Source organism: Hyperolius riggenbachi, chromosome 1 (genome assembly GCF_040937935.1).
Source record: "Hyperolius riggenbachi isolate aHypRig1 chromosome 1, aHypRig1.pri, whole genome shotgun sequence".
Taxonomy (NCBI): Eukaryota; Metazoa; Chordata; class Amphibia; order Anura; family Hyperoliidae; genus Hyperolius; species Hyperolius riggenbachi.
The window spans coordinates 516,817,824-516,838,955 of NC_090646.1; the positions used below are offsets into that span (position 1 = coordinate 516,817,824).

A 21,132-nucleotide genomic window follows, 5' to 3' on the forward strand; every position below is an offset into this window, starting at 1 on the left:
AGATTGGCTGTACTTACATTACATATGCATTTCACTGTCCACGTTTGTACTTCACATAATTTTTATATAGTATTTGCAGAGAATGATGCTCCTGACAGCTCATGGCAGGTTCCATGTTTGTCTGTCTCCTATGAAGCCAAATGTGTCGTCATGTCCTGCCTGCTTCCTGATGATTCCACTCTCACAAACGCTGGTAATGAATAACACTACTGTGCAGTGAATATTAATTAGCCATGTGGCTAGGAACAATAGCGGACTCCTGCAGTGTACTCTGCCCGAGATTTATTAGTGCTGTGAGCTAGACTGTTACATGCTGTTGAAACTTGAGCCTCACTAGCAGCCAGGGGAGGGCCCCAGAATGCTTTGCAGTATCTGTTATTCGGCTTGCGTCCTCCTTAGGAGCCTGGGAATACGGAGCCTTGCTGTCAGCAAACATCTAAAGTAAGAGAGATTTTTAACTGCAGTATTGCCTTTTTGGCTTCCTTCTAAACTGTTTAACACAGGAGAATAGAGGTTTAAATTAGCTTTTGCAGCCTGACAGTTACTCTTTAAGCTTTCACAATAACAGTCATTAATGAGACAGAAATAAGTTTTTAATACATTATAAGTAGAGTTTGATAAGCTCATCACTGATAGCAGAGGGGGTGAGGACACCAAGGTCTGTGAAGAGCAGTGTGATTAAAGAAGGGGAAGTGTAGTCTATCCATGGATGTTCTTTCATGAGGTCCTTCTGCTGCTGCTGGGTGTCTGCTTTATACTGCAACAAGAACATATCAGCAAGTTATAGGTCCAACTTCACAGAGTAAACAGATGAAATAATCTGCATCTTAAAAAACATCATAGCTGGTATAATTTTTGTACCTTACTAAGTAATTAGGATTGTCTGACACTTGCTGTGAAATAGGACAGGAACAGCAGTCACACTGACCCTTCATTCTGCCTATAGGTGGTAATGAAGAACTTGCTCATCCATTTTTTAAGCAATATTTTTGTCATTTGAGTATAGATTGTTTGCCAGCCATGGGGTGCCGATAGCCACTTTTTGTTAGATCAGATCTCCCACACCAAATGAGAGAGGTGGTGACTGATACCACCATGCTTGCCACTTGCAGCACATTCATCTTTGACAGACTTATCAATATGTTCCCATTTTTAAAGTAAACAATATTGGTTGGATATTTAGCTTCCCAACTAGAGCAGCTCTCCTAATGGTTCATATCAAACTCTCTATTCTCACTTGAGCTCCTGGGATGCACCTCCACCAACAGGTACTCCAATTTAAACTTTGCCCTACTAAAAAAGATTTCCTACTCCAACCTACACCCACAAACACTCCAAGGGCTTGATTCGCAAAGCCGTGCTAAACAGCACGTGAAGTGCCGCTCGCAGACTTTTGCGCACGCAAAGTGCCGCGATAGTGGACATTTACGCGCGATAACGCAGACTTTTGTACGCGATCAGCGTACAAAACTCCGCGTTATCGCGCGCAAATGTCCGCCAGCGGCACTTCACGTGCTAACTGTTTAGCACGGCTTTGTGAATCAAGCCCCACAATGTGGCAGGCGGCCAGGAAATTCTTTTCCTTCCCCTCCTGGGAACACTTTAACCCCCTATGGCACTACCCGCTGCTTTCAGAGCTGCAAATTTGAAAATACAGTCCTTCGGGTAAATAGTGGTATACTGTATCTTGGTCAATGGCTAAACAACATACATTTGATTCCCTTTAGTACGCTTCGCTGCCTGCCACCCACCAATATATGTACCTACAATTGCAATACGCCTTGAGAGCGCAATTTCCACAGGGTTTCCCCCACACTGGTACTTCCCCAGCTTATAAACTTATTAAGGACGGACTGGTGATACACCACATTGGAACACTACTATTTATTTATGGAACTATTATTATTATTATTATTTATTGTGTTTATAAAGCGCCAACATATCTGAACCCATTATAGCAAATTCCATGTATAAATGGATGCAGCTAGGGGTTGAAATTGATGAGGAGGATTAGGAAGACTGTAGATCTTCTGTCAAGTGTCACCTTGTATTAGAGAGCGTTTAACCCCACTATACACCACTGCTTGTGTCTCCAAGTTTTCCCCTGCTGCTCCTAATCAATGGCCAAAATGCATCCTCTCCAAACCCTCCTCTCTACCCCTGCTTTGTCAATGTCCTTTGCTTGTAGACTTCTGAAAGCAGGTTGTTGCCTTCTTGCATGGTGTCATGGGATCACCTTTTTCTTTAGACATAAAACCTTGCATCCTAAATGTAACAGAGGAGGGACCACCAAACTAGATTAAGTACTTCTTGTTGAGACCCTGTTCACAGCCTAACAATGTGTTGTTTTCAACTGGATGTCACAGACCTGCCCCACTATTAATAATAAAAGTAACCGCTCCTTATCCACAGAGGGGTTGCCCTACCAAATATTTAAGGGTATGGAAATGATGAATATCAAAACTCAATCAATAATGTAGGTAGCATAATTCACGATTGTATTTGCTTGCCTAACTTAATTGAGTGTGTTGCACTGTTTATTGTGCTTGACATGATGTATTTTATTTTTTGCCTTCGTCAAATACTCTCATTGTCCGTTCATTTACTGCACAATATGTGAACTATGTAAACTGTTGTGCATACTTTTACTTCTGAATGCTGTACTAATATGCACGTTTCTCCTTCAATGAAACCTCTGGCTAATAAAAAAAAACCCACTATATTGGTTGGAAATATTTTTAAGATAACATCTAATGCCAATGCTATGATTTAAAAATGGGGTAAGAGAGAATAACAGTCAGATATATTAATAATCAAGTAGCACTAGGTACATACTGTAGTACTGACAATCAATTTATTCAACAACTAGTGACCTAAGCCCGTTTAAAAAACGGGCTCTTGGTCTGTCACCGCCATGCCCACCCACCTTGTCCCAGCGGCTGTCAGTGGCAGTAGCGCAAAAGCACTGACACAGGGACACTTGCCTTATTAGGTAGGATATGGATAAAAAAAAACAAAAAAAAAAACACCACAATATTGATAAGGTTTGTTCTACTTATAAATACCAATGATACAGTCTAAAGTGCACATGTGCAAATATCATTAAAATGCAAATAAAAATAGCTCGCCAATATTGTGTTTTTTATGTTTGTATGGTTTATAATTTTTTTTATCCATATTTTTGAATACATGGATTGTCATTACTATATACCCAGCACTACTTCATCATTATATCATATATCTAAAGAAATGAATATCACGTAAAGTCATCCGAAGGGGTAACAATCTGTCCAAAAATATTTTGGTACTTTTCCGTTAGCCGGGCACATCCACTAGGTGGCGTTAATTACTATTCCCCCTCCAGGCCTCCATGGATAGTAGGGAAAGATGTAATTCTGGTGGAGTTTTATCGCCACCTAGTGGATGCGCCCGGCTAACGGAAAAGTACCAATATTTTATAGCTATAATATACAGAAATATATTTTCTCAGTGGGTGAAAAAAAACATATACGAAGTCAAAAGACTGCCTATTTGATTTAAACTATGGTATGACTGAAAAATAAAATGGAAGTTTGATAGCTTTTAAAAGGGCCTTTGTAGCTAAGCAGTTTGGCCATGGCTGCACTGCGGCTGCACTGCGGCTGCACTGATGTTTTCTGAACACAGCATGTTCTGTTCTATTCACACATGCATTGCAACTATGTGAAAGAGACTCTGTAACAACATTTTGAGCCTTATTTCTTCTATCCTATACGTTCCTATAGCTGTTCTAATGTGCTCTATCTTACTGCAGCCTTTCCTAGTTGCACAGTGGCTGTGTTATCTCTGTTATATGATCTAATCTTCTTTCCAGTGTTGCCAACTCACCCCTTTAATTACTGACACATATGAATTATACAGGTTTCGTGGCTAGGTAGATGCAGTTTAGGCACTGATTATGTGTAAGTAGCCCCAGAACCTGTATAACTTAGATGTCAGTAATTAAAGGGATGAGTTGGCAACACTGCTTCTTTCCTCTGTCGGGCTCAGGCAGTCAGGCTAGAATGTGCTGTGCTGCTTGTGATTGGATAGAAGCTATACACACCCTTTCAGGCCCCCTGCACACTCTGTAATACTCACACACTGAGCTACTCTCAGCCTATCACTTGCTATGTCTTGTTTGCAAACACTGCATAAAAATGGCAATTACAAGCCAGGATTGCAGCAGGGAGTGGCAGAAACAGCACAGAGGGGCCCAGGAGAACATAATGAATAGAATGGTATGCTTTTTATTGTAAGAATTTTACAGTACAGATTCTCTTTAAAGAGACACTGAAGCGAGAATAAATCTCGCTTCAGTGCTTATATTCAGCAGGGGCATGTGTGCCCCTGCTAAAATGCCGCTATCCCACGGCTGACCGGGGGTCCCTTCACCCCCAAATCCCCCTCTGCAAAATAAACGACCAACTTGGTCGTAGATTTTGCTGCTCTTGAGGCAGGGCTAACGGCTGCAGCCCTGCCTCTCAGCGCCCCTCTTAGCGAAGGAAGACTGAGAGAGGCGGGGGAGAGGCGGAGATACGCGCTGACAGACGCGAGTGAGGCAGGGCTGTGGCCATTAGCCCTGCCTGAATGCGGAAGAGATCCCCGCAAAGAACAGAGGGAATTTGGGAGGTAAGAGACCCCCGTTTAGCCACGGGATAGCGGCATTTTAGCAGGGGCACACATGCCCCTGCTGAATATAAGCACTGAAACGTGAGATTTATTCTCACTTCAGTGTCTCTTTAAGGTGCCCATACGTACATCGATCTTCCCATTCGATTCCTTGCAGATTCTATCACGCTGTTCAAATTGGATAGAAATCAATGCCTTTCAGTGTTTAATGCAGGGTTGTGGAGTCGGTACAAAAATCTTCGACTCCGACTCCTCAGTTTATGAAACCACGACTCCAACTCCGACTCCGGGTACCCAAAATGGCCCCGACTCCTTAGTCTAATACTTAACAGTGCTGTCGATTTTGTACAAAAATCATCCGACTCCTCAGTTTATTAAATCAACGACTCCGACTCCGGGTGGTTCAATCAATCAATTATAACCAAAATCAATCGAAAGGATTGATCGGACAGGATGGAAAATCTAGGTCAGTCAGGGGCGGGGTGTGGTGGTAGATCAATTGCCTATAGCGTTGCACTGCATTAAACAGCGCAATGCGGTAGTTCAATTGATTTTCAATAGATTCTATGCTGGAATCTACTGAAAATTGATGTGCTATGTATGTTAGGAATCGATTTTTCCAGAATACATTCCTTTCAGAGAGAAATCAATCATTTTGGAGCACTGGGTGGAATCTGTGTGTGGCCAGCTTAAATAACACAATTAATTTGTATATCTTGTGCAATGTGTGTTTGTATTGCACTTCAGGTACATAGGCCTTATGTATTTTTTTTAAAACTTAAATTTACCTTGAAGTTGTCTGGAACGTCTCTTTGATTCAGTGGAAACAGACGCACAAACTTGAAGCTTTCTGCCACCACATAGAAGGGTTTGTTCTGAGCTTTGGCACACACTGCCATCTGATTTGTGCCAATCTGTATGAAATTCACAAATATAAAACGTTAGGCATAGAACGATCATCTTCCTTCACAGATGTCTGACTAATCTGGTTTTGCTGAAAGACAACATTAATATGGCAGTTGAATTACAACAGAATTCAGATTAAAGTAGAAATAAGCAATATGATAAATGTAAAGTGATAATCAAGAAGGCATATAATCCTCCGCTGAGAGGAAGAATACAGCATTCTCAGTTATTCTAAACTTGTCATCTTATCCTTAAAGAGACTCCGTAACAAAAATTGCATCCTGTTTTTTATCATCCTACAAGTTCCAAAAGCTATTCTAATGTGTTCTGGCTTACTGCAGCACGTTCTACTATCACCATCTCTGTAATAAATCAACTTATCTTTCTCTTGTCAGACTTGTCAGCCTGTGTCTGGAAGGCTGCCAAGTTCTTCAGTGTTGTGGTTCTGTGATGCATCTCCCCCCCCCAGGCCCCTCTCTGCACACTGCCTGTGTATTATTTAGATTAGGACAGCTTCTCTCTTATCTTTTACAAGCTGGATAAATCGTCCTCTGAGCTAGCTGGGCTTTCACATACTGAGGAATTACATACAGGCAGAGCTGTCTGCACTCTGCAGGAAGAAACAGCCTGACACTTCAGTGGAAGATAGCTGCAGGGGGAAAGAAACACACAAATGATCTCTTGCGATTCAAAAGGAAGGGTGTATACAGCCTGCTTGTGTATGAATGTATTTTCTATGTGTGGACATACTGTACATCAACCTACTTCCTGTTTTGGTGGCCATTTTGTTTGTTTATAAACAAACTTTTAAAAACTGTTTTTAACCACTTTTAATGCGGCGAGGAGCGGCGAAATTGTGACAGAGGGTAATAGGAGATGTCCCCTAACGCACTGGTATGTTTACTTTTGTGCGATTTTAACAATACAGATTCTCTTTAAAGGGAAACTTAACTTAGAGGGATATAGAGGTTTCCTTTTAAACAATACCAGTTGCTTGGCAGTCCTGTTGATCTCTTTGGCTGCAGCAGTGGCTGAATCACACACCTGAAACAAGCATGCGGCTAATCCAGTCTGACTTCAGTCAGAGCACCTGATCTGCGTGCTTGTTCAGGGCTGTGGCTAAGGCCACATACACACATCAGACCATAGTCTTTTGAAAATGAAAGATCACAGACCAATTGTACCCCCTTCCATGTAGTATGAGAGCCATACCTTCTCAGTATTTTCTATGGAGCTGAACTCCCCATCAGAAAAAAAATCTTTGCAAGATGCTGCACACAAAGATGCTGTACAGACACAAAAGATCAGTATCTGCAAAAGATCTGTTCCTGCCAAAAATCCATTCCTGCAAATTGCAATTATAGTCTATGAGATCTGCAGATCATCATACACACATGATTTAACTGACATTCATCTGCAGATCAGATCCACCAGGATGGATTTTCAGATCTGCGGATGATTGCTTGATCTGCAGATGAGTGTCAGTTAAACAAGGTGTGTATGATGATCTGCAGATCTCATAGACTATCATTGCAATTTGCAGGAATGGATTTTTGGCAGGAACAGATCTTTTGCAGATACTGATCTTTTGTGTCTGTAGAGCATCTGTGTGTGCAGCATCTTGCAAACATTTTTTTCTGATGGGGAGTTCAGCTCCATAGAATAGACCGTGTAGAGTATGGCTCTCATACTACATGAAGGGTGGTAAGATTGGTCTGTGATCTTTCATTTTCCAAAGACTATAGTCTGATGTGTGTATGAGCCTTAAGAGTATTACAGACACAGGATCAGCAGGAGAGTCAGGCAACTGGTATTATTTTAAAAGCAAAAATACATATCCTTCTCAGTTTAGGTTCCCTGTAAAGCAGGGTTTCTCAAACCTGTCCTCGTGACTCCCCAACGGTACGTGTTTTGCAGGCAACCTCACCTGTGCACAGGTGAGGTAATTAGTGTCTCAGCTAGGTCGATTCCATGTAGCGGAGACACTAATTACCCCAACTGTGCGTAGGTGAGGCTGCCTGCAAAACATGCACCATTGGGGAGTCACAAGGACAGGTTTGAGAAACACTGCCTTAAAATGTTAAAGAGACTCCGTAACAAAAATTGCATCCTGTTTTTTATCATCCTACAAGTTCCAAAAGCTATTTTAATGTGTTCTGGCTTACTGCAGCACGTTCTACTATCACCATCTCTGTAATAAATCAACTTATCTCTCTCTTGTCAGACTTGTCAGCCTGTGTCTGGAAGGCTGCCAAGTTCTTCAGTGTTGTGGTTCTGTGATGCATTTCCCTCCTCCAGGCCCCTCTATGCACACTGCCTGTGTAGTATTTAGATTAGGGCAGCTTCTCTCTTCTCTCTTATCTTTTACAAGCTGGATAAATCCTCCTCTGAGCTGGCTGGGCTTTCACATACTGAGGAATTACATACAGGCACAGCTGTCTGCACTCTGCAGGAAGAAACAGCCTGACACTTCAGTGGAAGATAGCTGCAGGGGGAAAGAAACACACAAATGATCTCTTGAGATTCAAAAGGAAGGGTGTATACAGCCTGCTTGTGTATGAATGTATTTTCTATGTGTGGACATACTGTACATCAACCTACTTCCTGTTTTGGTGGCCATTTTGTGTGTATATAAACAAACTTTTTAAAACTGTTTTTAACCAATTTTAATGCGGCGAGGAGCGGCGAAATTGTGACAGAGGGTAATAGGAGATGTCCCCTAACGCACTGGTATGTTTACTTTTGTGCGATTTTAACAATACAGATTCTCTTTAAAATTTCTTGCTTCATATATTTTGTCTACAATCATACAATTCCTAACATTTTGGCATCCCCTATCATGCTCTGACATGACCCAGGTAAGCATTGCAAATCCTTGCCAGTCAATAGCAGATACATTTTCGTAAATCCACTTCAATTCTGCAGAATCATTACGCTCTCTGGCACAGAAATTTCTAGAGTAAAGCAGACGTATTTCTTATAGAGGACAATAACTCCTTTTGTGCATTTGAAATGTTGTCCTTATAGAGCTTTGTACATGAAATTCTCAGCATGCTTCTGGATTCATTCCTCCTCAGTCACAAACAGAAGTTACCTAATAGGAAGCATGGCTGGAAAGCAGGTGGGTATTAGGCTCCTGTTACACTTGCCGCACTGCGTCATGTTGCATAATTACGTCGCATCCAGTCGCAGAAACAGGCTATCACATTGATCGCGGGTGCTGACACAGTAATCCACTGCATGCAGTGTGCTAACAGTACCACGTGTACATTTCCAACGCAACTGAGGCATACATTCATTGTACAGTATGCCTTTTTCATTGTACAGTATGCCTTTTTCATTGTACAGTATGCCTTACTGTATGGTCACACTAACGCTATGGTGCGGCGCAAACCTTTCAGGCAATGTGATTGAACAACAATCACCACAGAAGAAGTGGGAATGAAGCCTGATATTCTCATTCAAAATATCAAACATGAAAGTGAGCTGTAAACAGCCATATTCCTTATGGGGATAGATATAGGGATGGTCAATGAGATGCAAATGAATCTGGTTGACGCAGGATCATTCAATTTTTATATGCAAATTCCACCGTGATGGGAATCGATTGGTCCGTTTTCAAGCTACATGAACTTACATACAAAATTTGCATAATACTGCATCAACTAGAAATTATTTGAATGTTACAGACCATCCCTAGTTAGATACTTGTAATTTGTGAGACATAATTAAACATGATGCTTCCCAAAATTCACCTCTTGGAACTGTGAATAAAATACACTTTTTGGACTTTTGGATTGTTTAACTGTACTACAAACTTGTAACATTAGATATTTGACATGATTTTAGCAGGAATGGTGTCTAATATTGCTCACACTGCAATGATACAGTACAAAGCTACAAGGTGTACGAGTGTACTAATGCTGCCTGCAGCTCATGTGACGAGATGAGGAACAAGCATGTTGGATCAATGTACCAACAAAAAACAACCAAATAGCGATCAACATGTCCTTATTTTTAGATTTTTAATTTTTTTTGCTAAATTTAATGTTTGCGTCAAACTGAACATCTAATCTATTAACCCTCCTGGCGGTATGAAACATTCCGCCAGGAGGCAGCACAGCAGTTTTTTTTTTTTTTTTAAATCATGTAGCGAGCCCGCTTCGATCACCTTCAGCGATCTCCGATCAGGAAATCCCGTTCAAAGAACGGGATTTCCTGGAGGGCTTCCCCCGTCGCCATGGCGACGGGGCGGGATGACGTCACCGACGTCGTGACGTCATTGGGAGTCCCGATCCACCCCTCGGCGCTGCCTGGCACTGATTGGCCAGGCAGCGCACGGGGTCTGGGGGGGGGGGGGGCGGCGGCGGCGATCGGTGTGCTGGCGCAGCTAGCAAAGTGCTAGCTGCGTCCAGCAAAAAAAAAAAAAATTATGTAAATTGGCCCAACAGGGCCTGAGAGGCAACCTCCGGCGGCTTACCCCGTGTCACACACGGGGTTACCGCCAAGGAGGTTAAAGTTGTAACAAATCTTCATCAATACTGTTTACCTTGTTAATGATTCCACCACTCTCCACAACTCCTTCAGCTCCTACAATTACCAGGTCCACTTTCTCCATGATATAACTGAGGAAAACACAAGTATAGATTAAGGACCAGAAGTGTCACGTCTATGGATATAGTCTGTGGTTTTCCATACTTACCCAACTGCAGCATCCAGGATCACTGTGACTGGGACGTTAATTTCCTGCAGAGCGTCTGCCATCAATCTCCTAACAGAAAAGATCAGAAAAGAAAAATATAAATATTCGATTTTTTTTAATTTGGCAATGACTTTTTACTGCACTTTGAAGGGAACGCTGAACCATCGGTTTAAGTCCCCATCCCTCAAAGAACTCACAATCTAATGTCCCTGACATGTTCTAGGGTTAGTGCTGCAAGGAATCTTTTTGGCCTGCATACATCTTTTTTTAACGCTTTGCATTCTTGTACATACACAGAGACTGTATAAATGCAGTTCATTCAAAATACATCACATGCAGGGCCATGCCAAGGGAGAGGCAGGAGCAAGAGGGCAGACCTGGCAGGGAATCCTACCTATGGAGGTGCAGCCAACACACTGGGTCCAGCAGCACCACTGTACCCAATAGCTTTACAGGAGCTAGAGTGGAGGATGCCAAAGTGAGCACACGTGGCACTCTACCCACCTCGTGTCACATCTACTAAAGTTAAACTGATGGAAGACCATGGAAACCTGTGACAAGCACAGGCAGTAGCCAGCAGATCACAGCAGCAGGAAGCCATGAGTGCCGTGTGCCATGTATGAAGGCCTGCTCCATCCAGAGGAAGTTTGCTTGTCAAATATAAATCCTGACAAAGCTACCTAGCGCCGCCACCTCCGCTTTTTAGCTCTCCGCCAATTTAATGTGTGCCCCCCCCCCCCCCCCCGGCTTGTGGTGAATGTGGAAACAGCTCCCCTATCCACCATGCAACTCCTTTTCTTCCCTTTACCGCTGGGGGCGCCTGTAGCCCGTGACATCAGAACATGAGTTGGGGTCACAGGGTACAGGCGCCCATGACGTCAATGGAGAGAAGACGCTAGAGGTGCATGGCGTATGGGTGAGCTGCCACAGTAACCATGGGCCTGGTGTGGCTTACATTACATTACGGGGGGGGGGGGGGGATAATTTTATTGAAGGTTTCATGGAAGTAGAAAAATAGAGTGTTTCCTTACCCTGAAAGGTCCGGCTGTGATTCCGTGACATAGACAGTAAAACGCTTGTTGGCTGCTGCTGCTTCTTGCAATACCTTCAGAACTACCCTGGAGTAAGCATGGGTTAAGATTTTCTAGGGAAAAAAAAAAAAAATCAGCAATAAACACAGAGGTCTATCTACAGGAGTCATAGTCAAAACAAATAGTACGTTTTGGAGGCGCAGCCAGCCAGGAAAACACAGGCTGTTTGCATTTATGTGCAAACTGCTTCACCTTTTTACAGAGGTATCAAAATAGATGAAGAAAATAAAGGCACCAATAGAGGAAAAGGACAGTCATTGCAAAACAAAGGTATGAGATAATTGATAAGTCAAAATGTCACTTCATATAAGGCTATGCCTACTTTGTATTTGTTTTAAAATGTGACAAATTAAGAGTATAAAGCCTCTGCATTCATAGTTATCTGCTACAGGTATTGCTGCTGTTGAATGGGGGCTTATGAAATAGAATGTGGCCATGGCTGGACAAAATCCATAGAGAAACATTCTTGTTTTTGATGGTTCATGCAATCATTTACAAATTGCAAATGTACACAGGTATTCACATGGCTTATTAACCACTTCACTACCAGCAGTCTCTGGCCCCTTAAAGCAGACCCAAACCAAACATTTTTTTAATTCAAAATATTTAGTTGCACCACTCTGACACATACAAAGATAAATAAACTTTCCTTCAAGCCTATGAGCATTTCAGTGCCTGGTTTTCACCCTTCTCTTTTCATAACTAGAGATATACAGGTGGCAGCCATTAGTAATTCCTCCTTTGCAGGACACCATCTACTCCACCAGTTTGCCGTATCCTGTCCCGGCAATATGAAAGGAAGGGAGGTGTTCCTCCAATAAATGTAAAATATTTTATATTTGTCATCATGCAGCTGAAAAAAGGCTGCTATTTTTTAATATAATTTAGAAAATAGATTTTATTTCTGAAATCTTGTATTTTTAATTTGGGTCCACTTTAAAGAAAACCTAAACTGAACATTAAAAGTCAAAATAAGCATACACAAGTATACTTACCTTCCATGTAGTCTACTCCTCAGTGTCTTTCTCCTGTCCCGCGTCCTATTTGTTCACTGTGATCAAGGGAATTTTCCGTCCTCCATTTTGAAAATGGCCATTACCCATAACAGCTTTCTGGTCAGCACACAGTTAAACTGTAACATCGCCCACTTGAGCCATAGGGAAACATGGACATTACTTGGTACATCAGTTTTCCTCTCAGCTATAACTGACAGCAACTGATATTTTGCTGACAGCAACTGATATATTTCAGATCTGACAAAATATTGTCAGAACTGGACGGGATTATTGTCAGAAGAAAATGGTGAGCTTCTGAGAGGAACTGATGGCAAGGTAACTATGCAATGTTCATTTGAAGTTGCCTCGTGTTTATTTTAAATATTTTTACTCAGTACAGGTTCTCTTAAAGCGGAATATAACCCTGCATTTCAACTTTGCTCTAAAATATTATTTACAGCATATTATATGCAAAAAGCATTTTTTTTTTACTAGACCAGCATTGGAAGGGTTAAACACAGACGTTTCAAGTTCCATGGAGAGATATGCAGAAGTTCAGATTGTTACATTCTATGTATCTATTGATAAACAGTTACACACTCTGGCAGTCCTCCAAGCTCCTTCTCAGTCAGAGAGATGAGTCATTCAACACTTAGATACATTTCTGTAAACAAAATGTATCTCTTTTCAGCTTCGGATGCATCTGCAGAAATCTAAAGGAACTTTAAAGCCCTGTGTAACCCTTCCAATGCTGGTCTAGTAAAAAAAAAAATGCTGGTTGCATATAATATACTGTAAATAATGTTTTAGAGCAAAGTTGAAATGCAGGGTTATGTTCCGCTTTAAGGACCAGAGACTGCTAGCACCAAAATCCAGGGCTTGCCGACATTGCGGCGCTCAAAATCGCCTCGCCCATTGCCCCAGTACACTTGCTCTGCTGTTGCTATGACAGCAGAGGAGCAGATCTCATTGTCTTCTGACCCTGTCCTCAATGTGAGCCAATGCGATTGGCTCACAATAATCATAGGGTCAGGAGACGATGAAACTGGGATGCTGACTGGCTCACAGAGCACTCCTGTCATACCGACTGCAAAGTTAGTGGGCTGCAGTGAGGGTGATCAGCAGTAGCGGCGAGAGTGCGTGGCAGTGGTAGGGAAATCTACCCCTGGCAGGGATTACAGCTCCCAAGCAGGTTGTAGATTTCAATTAGCGTTGTCCGCAAGCGGTTAAAGTAGCAAGTTTGAGGGGACGTGAAAGCAGATATGACCTGAGCTCAACCACAGTTAAGGACTAATTCTTTTTATTATGCAGTTTCAGGGAGTCATACAGGGTTTGAGCGGACTATATGAACTGCAGTGCAGACACTGGAAACAAAAAACTGGAATGCTATTGCAATGTTACCGCAGAAAGAAGAGGCCGATTGACTGTTCATTTTTAGAAGGTAGATGATGGATAGATATACAAATATTCAGGCACTTACTGCTAATGTTAAAATAAAAAGCATAAATTACCCTTTGTTATATTGCTGAAGTACATGGTAGGTTTACTTGTGGTCTGCAAACTTGGCTTTCCAGCTGTTAAGGAACTACAAGTCCCAAAATGCATTTGCCGTTATGAATTTTGACTGTGGCTGTCAGACTTCTGCAATGCATTGTGGAACCTGTAGTTCCTTAACAGCTGGAGAGCCAAGTTTGCAGATCACTGCTGCGCGTTTTTTAAAAGAGAAAAAAAAAAAAGAGATACTTATCTTGGGAGTGGGAAGCCTCTGGTACATGCTGCTGTGCAGAAGCAGACGGCTCACGCTTGCACAGCAGCATGAACCCACTCAGGTTTCATCGCAAAACGCAGAGCTGGATTAGCTCTGTGCTACTGCACATGCGCACAAAGTATAGGTCTGCCTGCAGAGTAGTAGTTTACTCCGCTGGACAGAGCCATCACCTGCTGTCATTCACCCCCTCTCTACTGAGGAGCACGGCAAGGAGATGGGCAGGGTCAGGTCTGTGCTCACAGAGAAAAACTGGCTGATGCCCCCTTCCCAGCCCCACCCTCATACCACCTCATGAAGTTGATGATGGCATGGGGGAGCAGTATGGATGACTCACGGAATGCTATTCTTTTTGGCAAGCAGCATCTGACATTGAAACTAGAGGACAGCTTTGCACACCCAGTCAGCCAGGTAACAAAATGTATAATTAAAAAAAAAAAAAGACTATTGTGTAATGCACAAAAAAACTTTACTTTCAGGAACAGAAACCACTGGCCAGCAACATGATACATTTTAAAGTGGCGTGGGAAACCAATGGAAAGATGATGAATTGAGTATTTAAAGAGGCACTGCAGCAAAAAATGTAAAATATGTGAAAACATATGAATAAGAAGTACATTTTTTTCCAGAGTAAAATGAGCCATAAATTACTTTTCTCCTATAATGCTGTCATTTACAGTAGGCAGTAGAAAGCTGACAGAAGTGACAGGTTTTGGACTAGTCCATCTCTTCATAGAGGATTCTCAGCAAGGCTTTTATTCTTTATAAAGATATTCCCTAAAAAGGATTTAAACGATGCTTGCCAGCTTCCCTACTCCTTACACAGTTTTTTGGCAGTTGGACAGAGCAACTGCCATTCACTAAGTGCTTTTGAATATAAATATATACCTGAGAATCCTCTACAAAGAGATGGACTAGTCCAAAACCTGTCACTTCTGTCAGATTTCTACTACTTACTGCAAGCGACAGCAACATAGGAGAAACGTAATTTATGGCTCATTTTACTCTGGAAAAAATGTACTTCTTATTTGTATATGTTTGCACAAATTTTAAATTTTACAGTTTTTCGCTGTAGTGCCCCTTTAAATGAGTGTCATCTAGTCACACCTGGCCAGCTATCACTATCAGAAATACTGCTTCAGTGTACTTACAGCTCCGTCTTTTATGAATGGGCAGCAGAGTTTGGTAATCTTGTCCCTGGACAGCGAAATCCTCTTTAAGAAAAGTTCACCACGCTCACACATCCTTTGTTTGCATTTATCATAATCCTGAGGGAAAAAAGGTGTTACAACTAATATTTCTAGAAATGTATTTGTATGGATTACATTATTATGGCTTTAAAGGGTTTGTGCACTTATAGTTTTAGTAAACCTACACTGTTTGCAGCAGATAATGACCGAACTAAAAAAACAACTGTCTATAATATAACATGAGGCCTAAAGATGGATATAGACATACAGAATTTGCTTCTAAAGCTTGCGGTGGTCGCTATGCATATGCCTGTCGTCCCTGACTCTGCATGTACAATTTATATGTTACACATTACCTCACTCTCCCACAGTACTCACTTTAGTTGGCAGTGGTTTAGACATTAGTGGCTATGTGTTGAGTCATTTTAATGGGACAGCAAATTTACACTGTTTTATACAAGCTGTACACTGACTACATTACATTGTATCCAAGTGTCATATCTGCAGTGCCGTCCCATGAAAAGATATACTAAAATATTTACAAACGTGTGAGAGGTGTACTCACTTTCCACCTACACTTTCCCCTGTCCACCTACAGACTTTATTACATGTGGTGTAAAAGGCATTCAAATGAAAAATAAATCTGACTGAAGTGATAGATTTAGGTCTCGTTCACATCAATAAGCGCTGATGGCCATGCAATCGGAACGCAACGCGTATGAACGCACACCATCTGCGCCGCTATGCGCTAGTCTGCTGATCTCATTTACTACAGTGAATGGGCCAGCACTGCAATTCCCCAAAAATGCATGGAGCAGTGCGATAGCGTATCACACTGCTGCACAGCGCATATGATTGGAACGGTGGAAGTGCTGTCTATGCACTTCTACCGTTCTTGCGTGTCGCACATTATACGTGCTGCCGAAATGCGCACAGCAGCGCCTATAGTGGGAACAAGGCTTACGGTTATACATGTGGCAGGCTGGATCATTGTGATCACTTACCGAGTGCTCCAGCTCTGAGGTGAGAGTGATGAACCTGAGGAAGAGCTCCCCTCCGGAACAAACAGCTACAGAAGAATCTACCTTAGATAGGGTTTCAGTTGCATTTTTCAGACTCCCAATAAGACCCTGTATTGTTTCACCTGCAATATCAATTTTCAGATGTTAAAAACGGCAAATAGTAAAGAAAAACATGAAATGTTAAGGTTTTGAGTTTTGATTGAAGGACAACTGAAGCGAAAGGCTGCCAAATGTATTCCCTTGTAGCCACCCTGGCGTTCTATTTCCCCAGGATTTCCGTGCAAAAAGTGGTTCAATTAATTTCCAATAATTTTCAACCAATTTTTTTTTTTTTATATTGAATTCCATACAGGTTATTGTATTAAATTCAATAAAAAAAAAAATACAATAAGTGTTTGCTGCAAGATTTTGATGATGCTGTGTGGCACTGGTGCCATCAACGCTGATCGACGGGGGACATGTGATCGCCAAGGGAGAAGCAAAATCCGCCAAGGGATATGGAAGAAGGCACTGGGGAAGCCATCAGAGGTAGGCGACGAGGGATCAGCATGCCAATGGTGAGTATAAGACCCAGATGTATTGGCCAGATGTTTGCCAGGTGTATAGGAGACAGATGTGCAGCCAGGTGTATAGGAGACAGATGTGCAGCCAGGTCTAGGGAGTCATATGTATAGGGAGCCAGGTTTTGCGGGTGCTTCTGCCCCTCCCCCCATTGCCCCCCGACTGTGGCCGGGTGTCCCTTCTGTGGGGGCTCCCCTTCTGTGCTGGCTGGTAGTGGCCGGCGGGGATCCCCTCTGTGGGAGGGGGGAATCCCCATACTGTGCGTGCGGGTGGCCCTTCTGTGTGTGCGGGGGGGGGCTGTGGCTGGCCTCTCCCTCCTCTTCCCCCATCCCTCCCTCCTGATCCCCCGTGCCCCCCTCCCCAATCCCGTGTCTCCCCCTTGTCAGAAGCCCTGATCTATTCACCTGAGGGCTTTCTCCTGCGGTGGAAGCGGCGCACCTCCTCCTCCATCAAAGTCTCGTGTTCTCTGTAATTACAGCACCTGGCGGCCGGCGCAGGAGAAAGCCCTCAGGTGAGTAAAGCAGGGCTTCTGACAGGGGGGGGGGGAGACACGGGATGGGAGGGGGGGGGCACGGGGGACAGAGAGGGAGGGATGGGGGAAGAGGAGGGAGAGGCCACAGCTCGCCAAAAGGGGTGCGGCATGTTGGATTGCATGGTTATTTTCTTGTGTGTTTTTTTTTTCTTGAGAAGTGTATTTTTGTATTCAATATAGTAATGTTACATTTATTTTGGGTGGTTATTGGTGCGCATACCCCATGTTATATACCTTTCTCATTGTTTATTAACCTTCTACTTACCTGTTCTCAGTTTTGGATGGGCTTCTCTTCATTGTGCTGCCCTGTCCCCAGTTTGTGACTCCAACTGCAGCCAGTCACACAGAGGACAAAGAAGCAGTGCATGCTCTGTCCACTTGTGCTCCCTATAATTTTGCACTCCTGCCTGGATGTGCACAGCAGACGAAGCCTGGAGTGTTATGGGTATGCATACTTGACAAGTGCCGCTCATACACGAGATTATTTCTCAGGTATGCATGCCCAGAACACTGCGGTGCACGCTGGTAGTGCTAAATTACAGGGAGCGCAAGTAGACAGAGCATGCACTGTTTATTTGTAGAATAAGGGGCAGAGCAGCAAAAGCATCAATGGCCAATTGATGGCCGATTCCTTTGTGGGCGCTACTCCCCTACCCGCCACCACGCACGTGACACTCCACCAGCCTCCCCCCCCCCCCCCCCACACACACACACACACATACATAGGCACAGAACGCACTGTCAGCTATACAGCTGACTTTTACTGCATTTGTACACTCCTGGTCCGGAGATGTCGCCCAAGGGATCGAGTCCCAATCTCCAACGCACCTCTAAGCCACCTTCCACCACACAAGTTAAGGATAGTTCTCTAGCCCCGACGTACTCTATAATTATCTGTTACCGCTGAAACACAATCTCATATGTGTAAAATGCTTATGTTTCCAACAATGAAATCTGTATAATAATGTGTATTATATTATATAGTGATTAGCTGTTCTGTGTGCTAGCAATGGATATATAGGCAGTACAGAAAGCACAGAGAGCATTTGGCATAAAGGCCATTTGGTATAATCTACTTACCTTTATCCTTTTTCAAAAATTCTAGCAACGTTCTGATGGCAGCAACAGCAGTGGCAACACTGGAGTCTTCATTTAGCTGTCGCTTAAAGTACTCAATGACTTCTAGAAAGAATACCAGAAATCCAACAATTAGTAAAACTGCTATTATAAACACTAGATGTAATTTTGTACTTATGACTTTGGAGTCAAGTTAAATTATACAAACTTCCCAGTAACCAGAGCAACAGTACACTGCTTAGTACTACGGTGTGTATGCACTAAACTGCTAAGCAGAATTAGGTGAATAAAGCATTTATGTAATGCATTGCATTCTGCTCTACTGGCCGATTCACACTAGCTGATCGCAAAACGCCAGAGATTTTGCTATAGTTTTGCTCTGGCGTTTTTTTGGCGAATAACGCCCAAAAAAAAAAAATCACCATTCACACCTGGCGATTTTTTTAGCAATCGCGTTTTGCGCTTCTATAGCACTAAACCACGATCGCCGGGAAATCGCCTGAAAATGGTGCAGGCTACGCGTTTGCGTTTAGTGGTTTTGGGCGATTTGCGCCGAGTAGCGCAAATCGCCCAAATGAGAACAGGCCCATAGACTTATTACCCTAGCGCTTTGAAAAGCGCTAGCGTTTGAGCGTTTTGCCGGCGATTTCGGTGTGTTTCAAGGCTTCAAGTGTGAATGGGCCCTAATTGTCATGCAGCAAAACTTTATTATTATAATTCTGTTTAATGCAGTTTGGTGCATATACTCCATGTCTCCAAATTCCCAATTATAAAAATTCTGTTTGTATGTTTGGATCAAAAAGTCTGACATAATTGTCAGCATTCCCCAACAATTGATTTCTGCAACAAATTGAGTATGTTTGCCATATGTGGAGATTTGGAGTAAAAGCAAGAGAATCTAATGTTTTTAATCTGAGAGAACCTGAATGCATTCAATATAATATGGGTACAGGGTACTACCGTAAATAGGAATTTGGCAGGAGGTGGAGCAGCAGACTCTAATGCAGTCAGTATGCTTGGCCCCCACTCTGCCATTACCGATGTAAAGTGTGGTTTCTCCGATGGCATGTATCCAAGCTAAAGATATTCGGGCAGAACAGTCCCCGGCAATACCACAGCTATCCACATGTTACATCATCCAACTGTGTTGATGTTGCTCCCTGTGTACCCGCACTTACCCTCCTGATTCATGGCAGCTAAGGCCGGGTGTCCCTCTGGACGAGCCAGTCAGTAATAGGGCACAGATGGGTCACTTCAACAAGCAGACGTCACCCAGCTGCGAAAGAGTTAACCAAAGCATGGGTACCACCGGTACCTCCTATCTGCTCATGGCGTCATCACTAAGCGCCGGAAGTATGGCATTGCCATTTTCACCCAGTGGAGGCTTATTATGGCTTCAGGTGAGAGTCATCATCGTGTGCCTCAAACATATATGTTGCTAGATAACAGCAGCGATCGGGGAGTTCTCTTTGTTATGTGCGAATGATGCTTTGGCCACTGTACTTTATACACTGATAATAGAGGAGTGAGCGTAGAGAGATAGTTTAGAGATCAGTGCTTGCTTGCTTGTCTGCAAACCTGACTATGCCCAGACACAGCTGTCACTGCTGCATGCACTATAATTGGGAGAATCGAGCAGAAAGCATCTGGAGCTTCCAAGCTGTGTTGCATGTGCGTTCAATTTTGTGCATTGTTTTGTATTTCTTGAAAATCTAGTTCAATATCCAGATTTTAGATTTTTTGATGGTGTTTCCATTTATTATATATGTACACATAACTTTTATTTTACCTTTCCTGACATTAAATTAAAATGTTTCACTTTTGTGTATAGTTAAATTTTTCATTGGCCAGTAAGTATGCGATTAAGCTGGCCATACATATATCAATGTTCCATTTAATTCCTGGCCAATTCAACCACCTTGATCTCATTTACAAATCAGCTATTCAATAGTTCAACATGTTGGATCGATTCCCCTTCAGTTGATTCTAAGCCATTTATTGATTGAAAGTCTTAATGGGCATGTTGGGCATTCTTTGCAGGCGGGAGTGCAGCAGGAGCATTGGGGGATCAATGACCCATTGATTAGTCCCAATTTTATGATTGCTGATTAATCTATGCTCAGTAGTTTGTGCTAGTTTACTTTAGAGGGCCCAGTAGGAAACCTCATAGAGAAATTCAGCTAATGTGATTCAGCTAATTGTGTACTCTGACTTCATGGTTTGAGTCTAACAATTTAGGGAGCACTTCCAACCATAGCTGGGTAACCAATAAAGTGAATGGCAGTAATGTCACTTGGGGAAGGGGGCTTACAGGGAGTGCAGTGGCATGGGGGCGAAGGGACAGGGCCATTTTGGCAACTTCCATAGGCTGGAAGTTTGGATGCAGAAGAATCAAGGGGACGGAGCCAAAGTGAAAAATATATCTATATAATTGCCAAAAGATGCTTGGTTTTTTTTTCCTAGGCTTTGTGTCATTTTATTTGTAAATATCCTGCTTACTTGCTGACATAGGCACGTAAGTGAAATTCCACCTTTTGAGCGTTGAAAGCATATTCTATTTCAAATTACTGATTTAACAGATTCTGCAAAGAATGAGAACATGAGAGCTTCCTGTCAGGTCACTCAGTTTGGCCAGGTGTGG

The 21,132-nt window shown here is 42.7% G+C and overlaps 2 protein-coding genes across 5 annotated transcripts in view; one reads left to right on the forward strand and one right to left on the reverse strand.

The window, feature by feature from the left end:
- Positions 1-575: 575 nt before the first annotated feature.
- EIF2B1 (eukaryotic translation initiation factor 2B subunit alpha) lies at positions 576-19,821 on the reverse strand. The gene is made up of 9 exons (XM_068244666.1): positions 19,670-19,821; positions 18,495-18,596; positions 16,304-16,443; positions 15,261-15,377; positions 11,290-11,402; positions 10,259-10,327; positions 10,106-10,181; positions 5,439-5,564; positions 576-757 (listed from the first exon to the last, which is right to left on the reverse strand). Exons 1-9 carry the CDS (start codon positions 19,680-19,682, stop codon positions 602-604), a joined length of 912 nt encoding a protein of 303 aa, XP_068100767.1. The 5' UTR covers positions 19,683-19,821; the 3' UTR covers positions 576-601.
- The window catches only part of GTF2H3 (general transcription factor IIH subunit 3), a 42,717-nt gene continuing 34,196 nt past the window's right edge, over positions 12,612-21,132 (forward strand). Inside the window, exon 1 of one of the 4 annotated variants that reach the window (XM_068244643.1) lies at positions 12,612-12,680. Coding sequence is in view for 1 of the 4 variants with exons in the window: in XM_068244625.1 (XP_068100726.1) it covers positions 19,882-19,891 (10 nt within the window). In the remaining 3 variants the exon portion in view is untranslated. Of the gene's footprint in view, positions 12,681-13,764; positions 13,786-19,846; positions 19,892-20,074; positions 20,163-21,132 lie in introns of those variants that run through there. The other 3 variants (XM_068244616.1, XM_068244625.1, XM_068244634.1) reach the window with 3 other exon arrangements.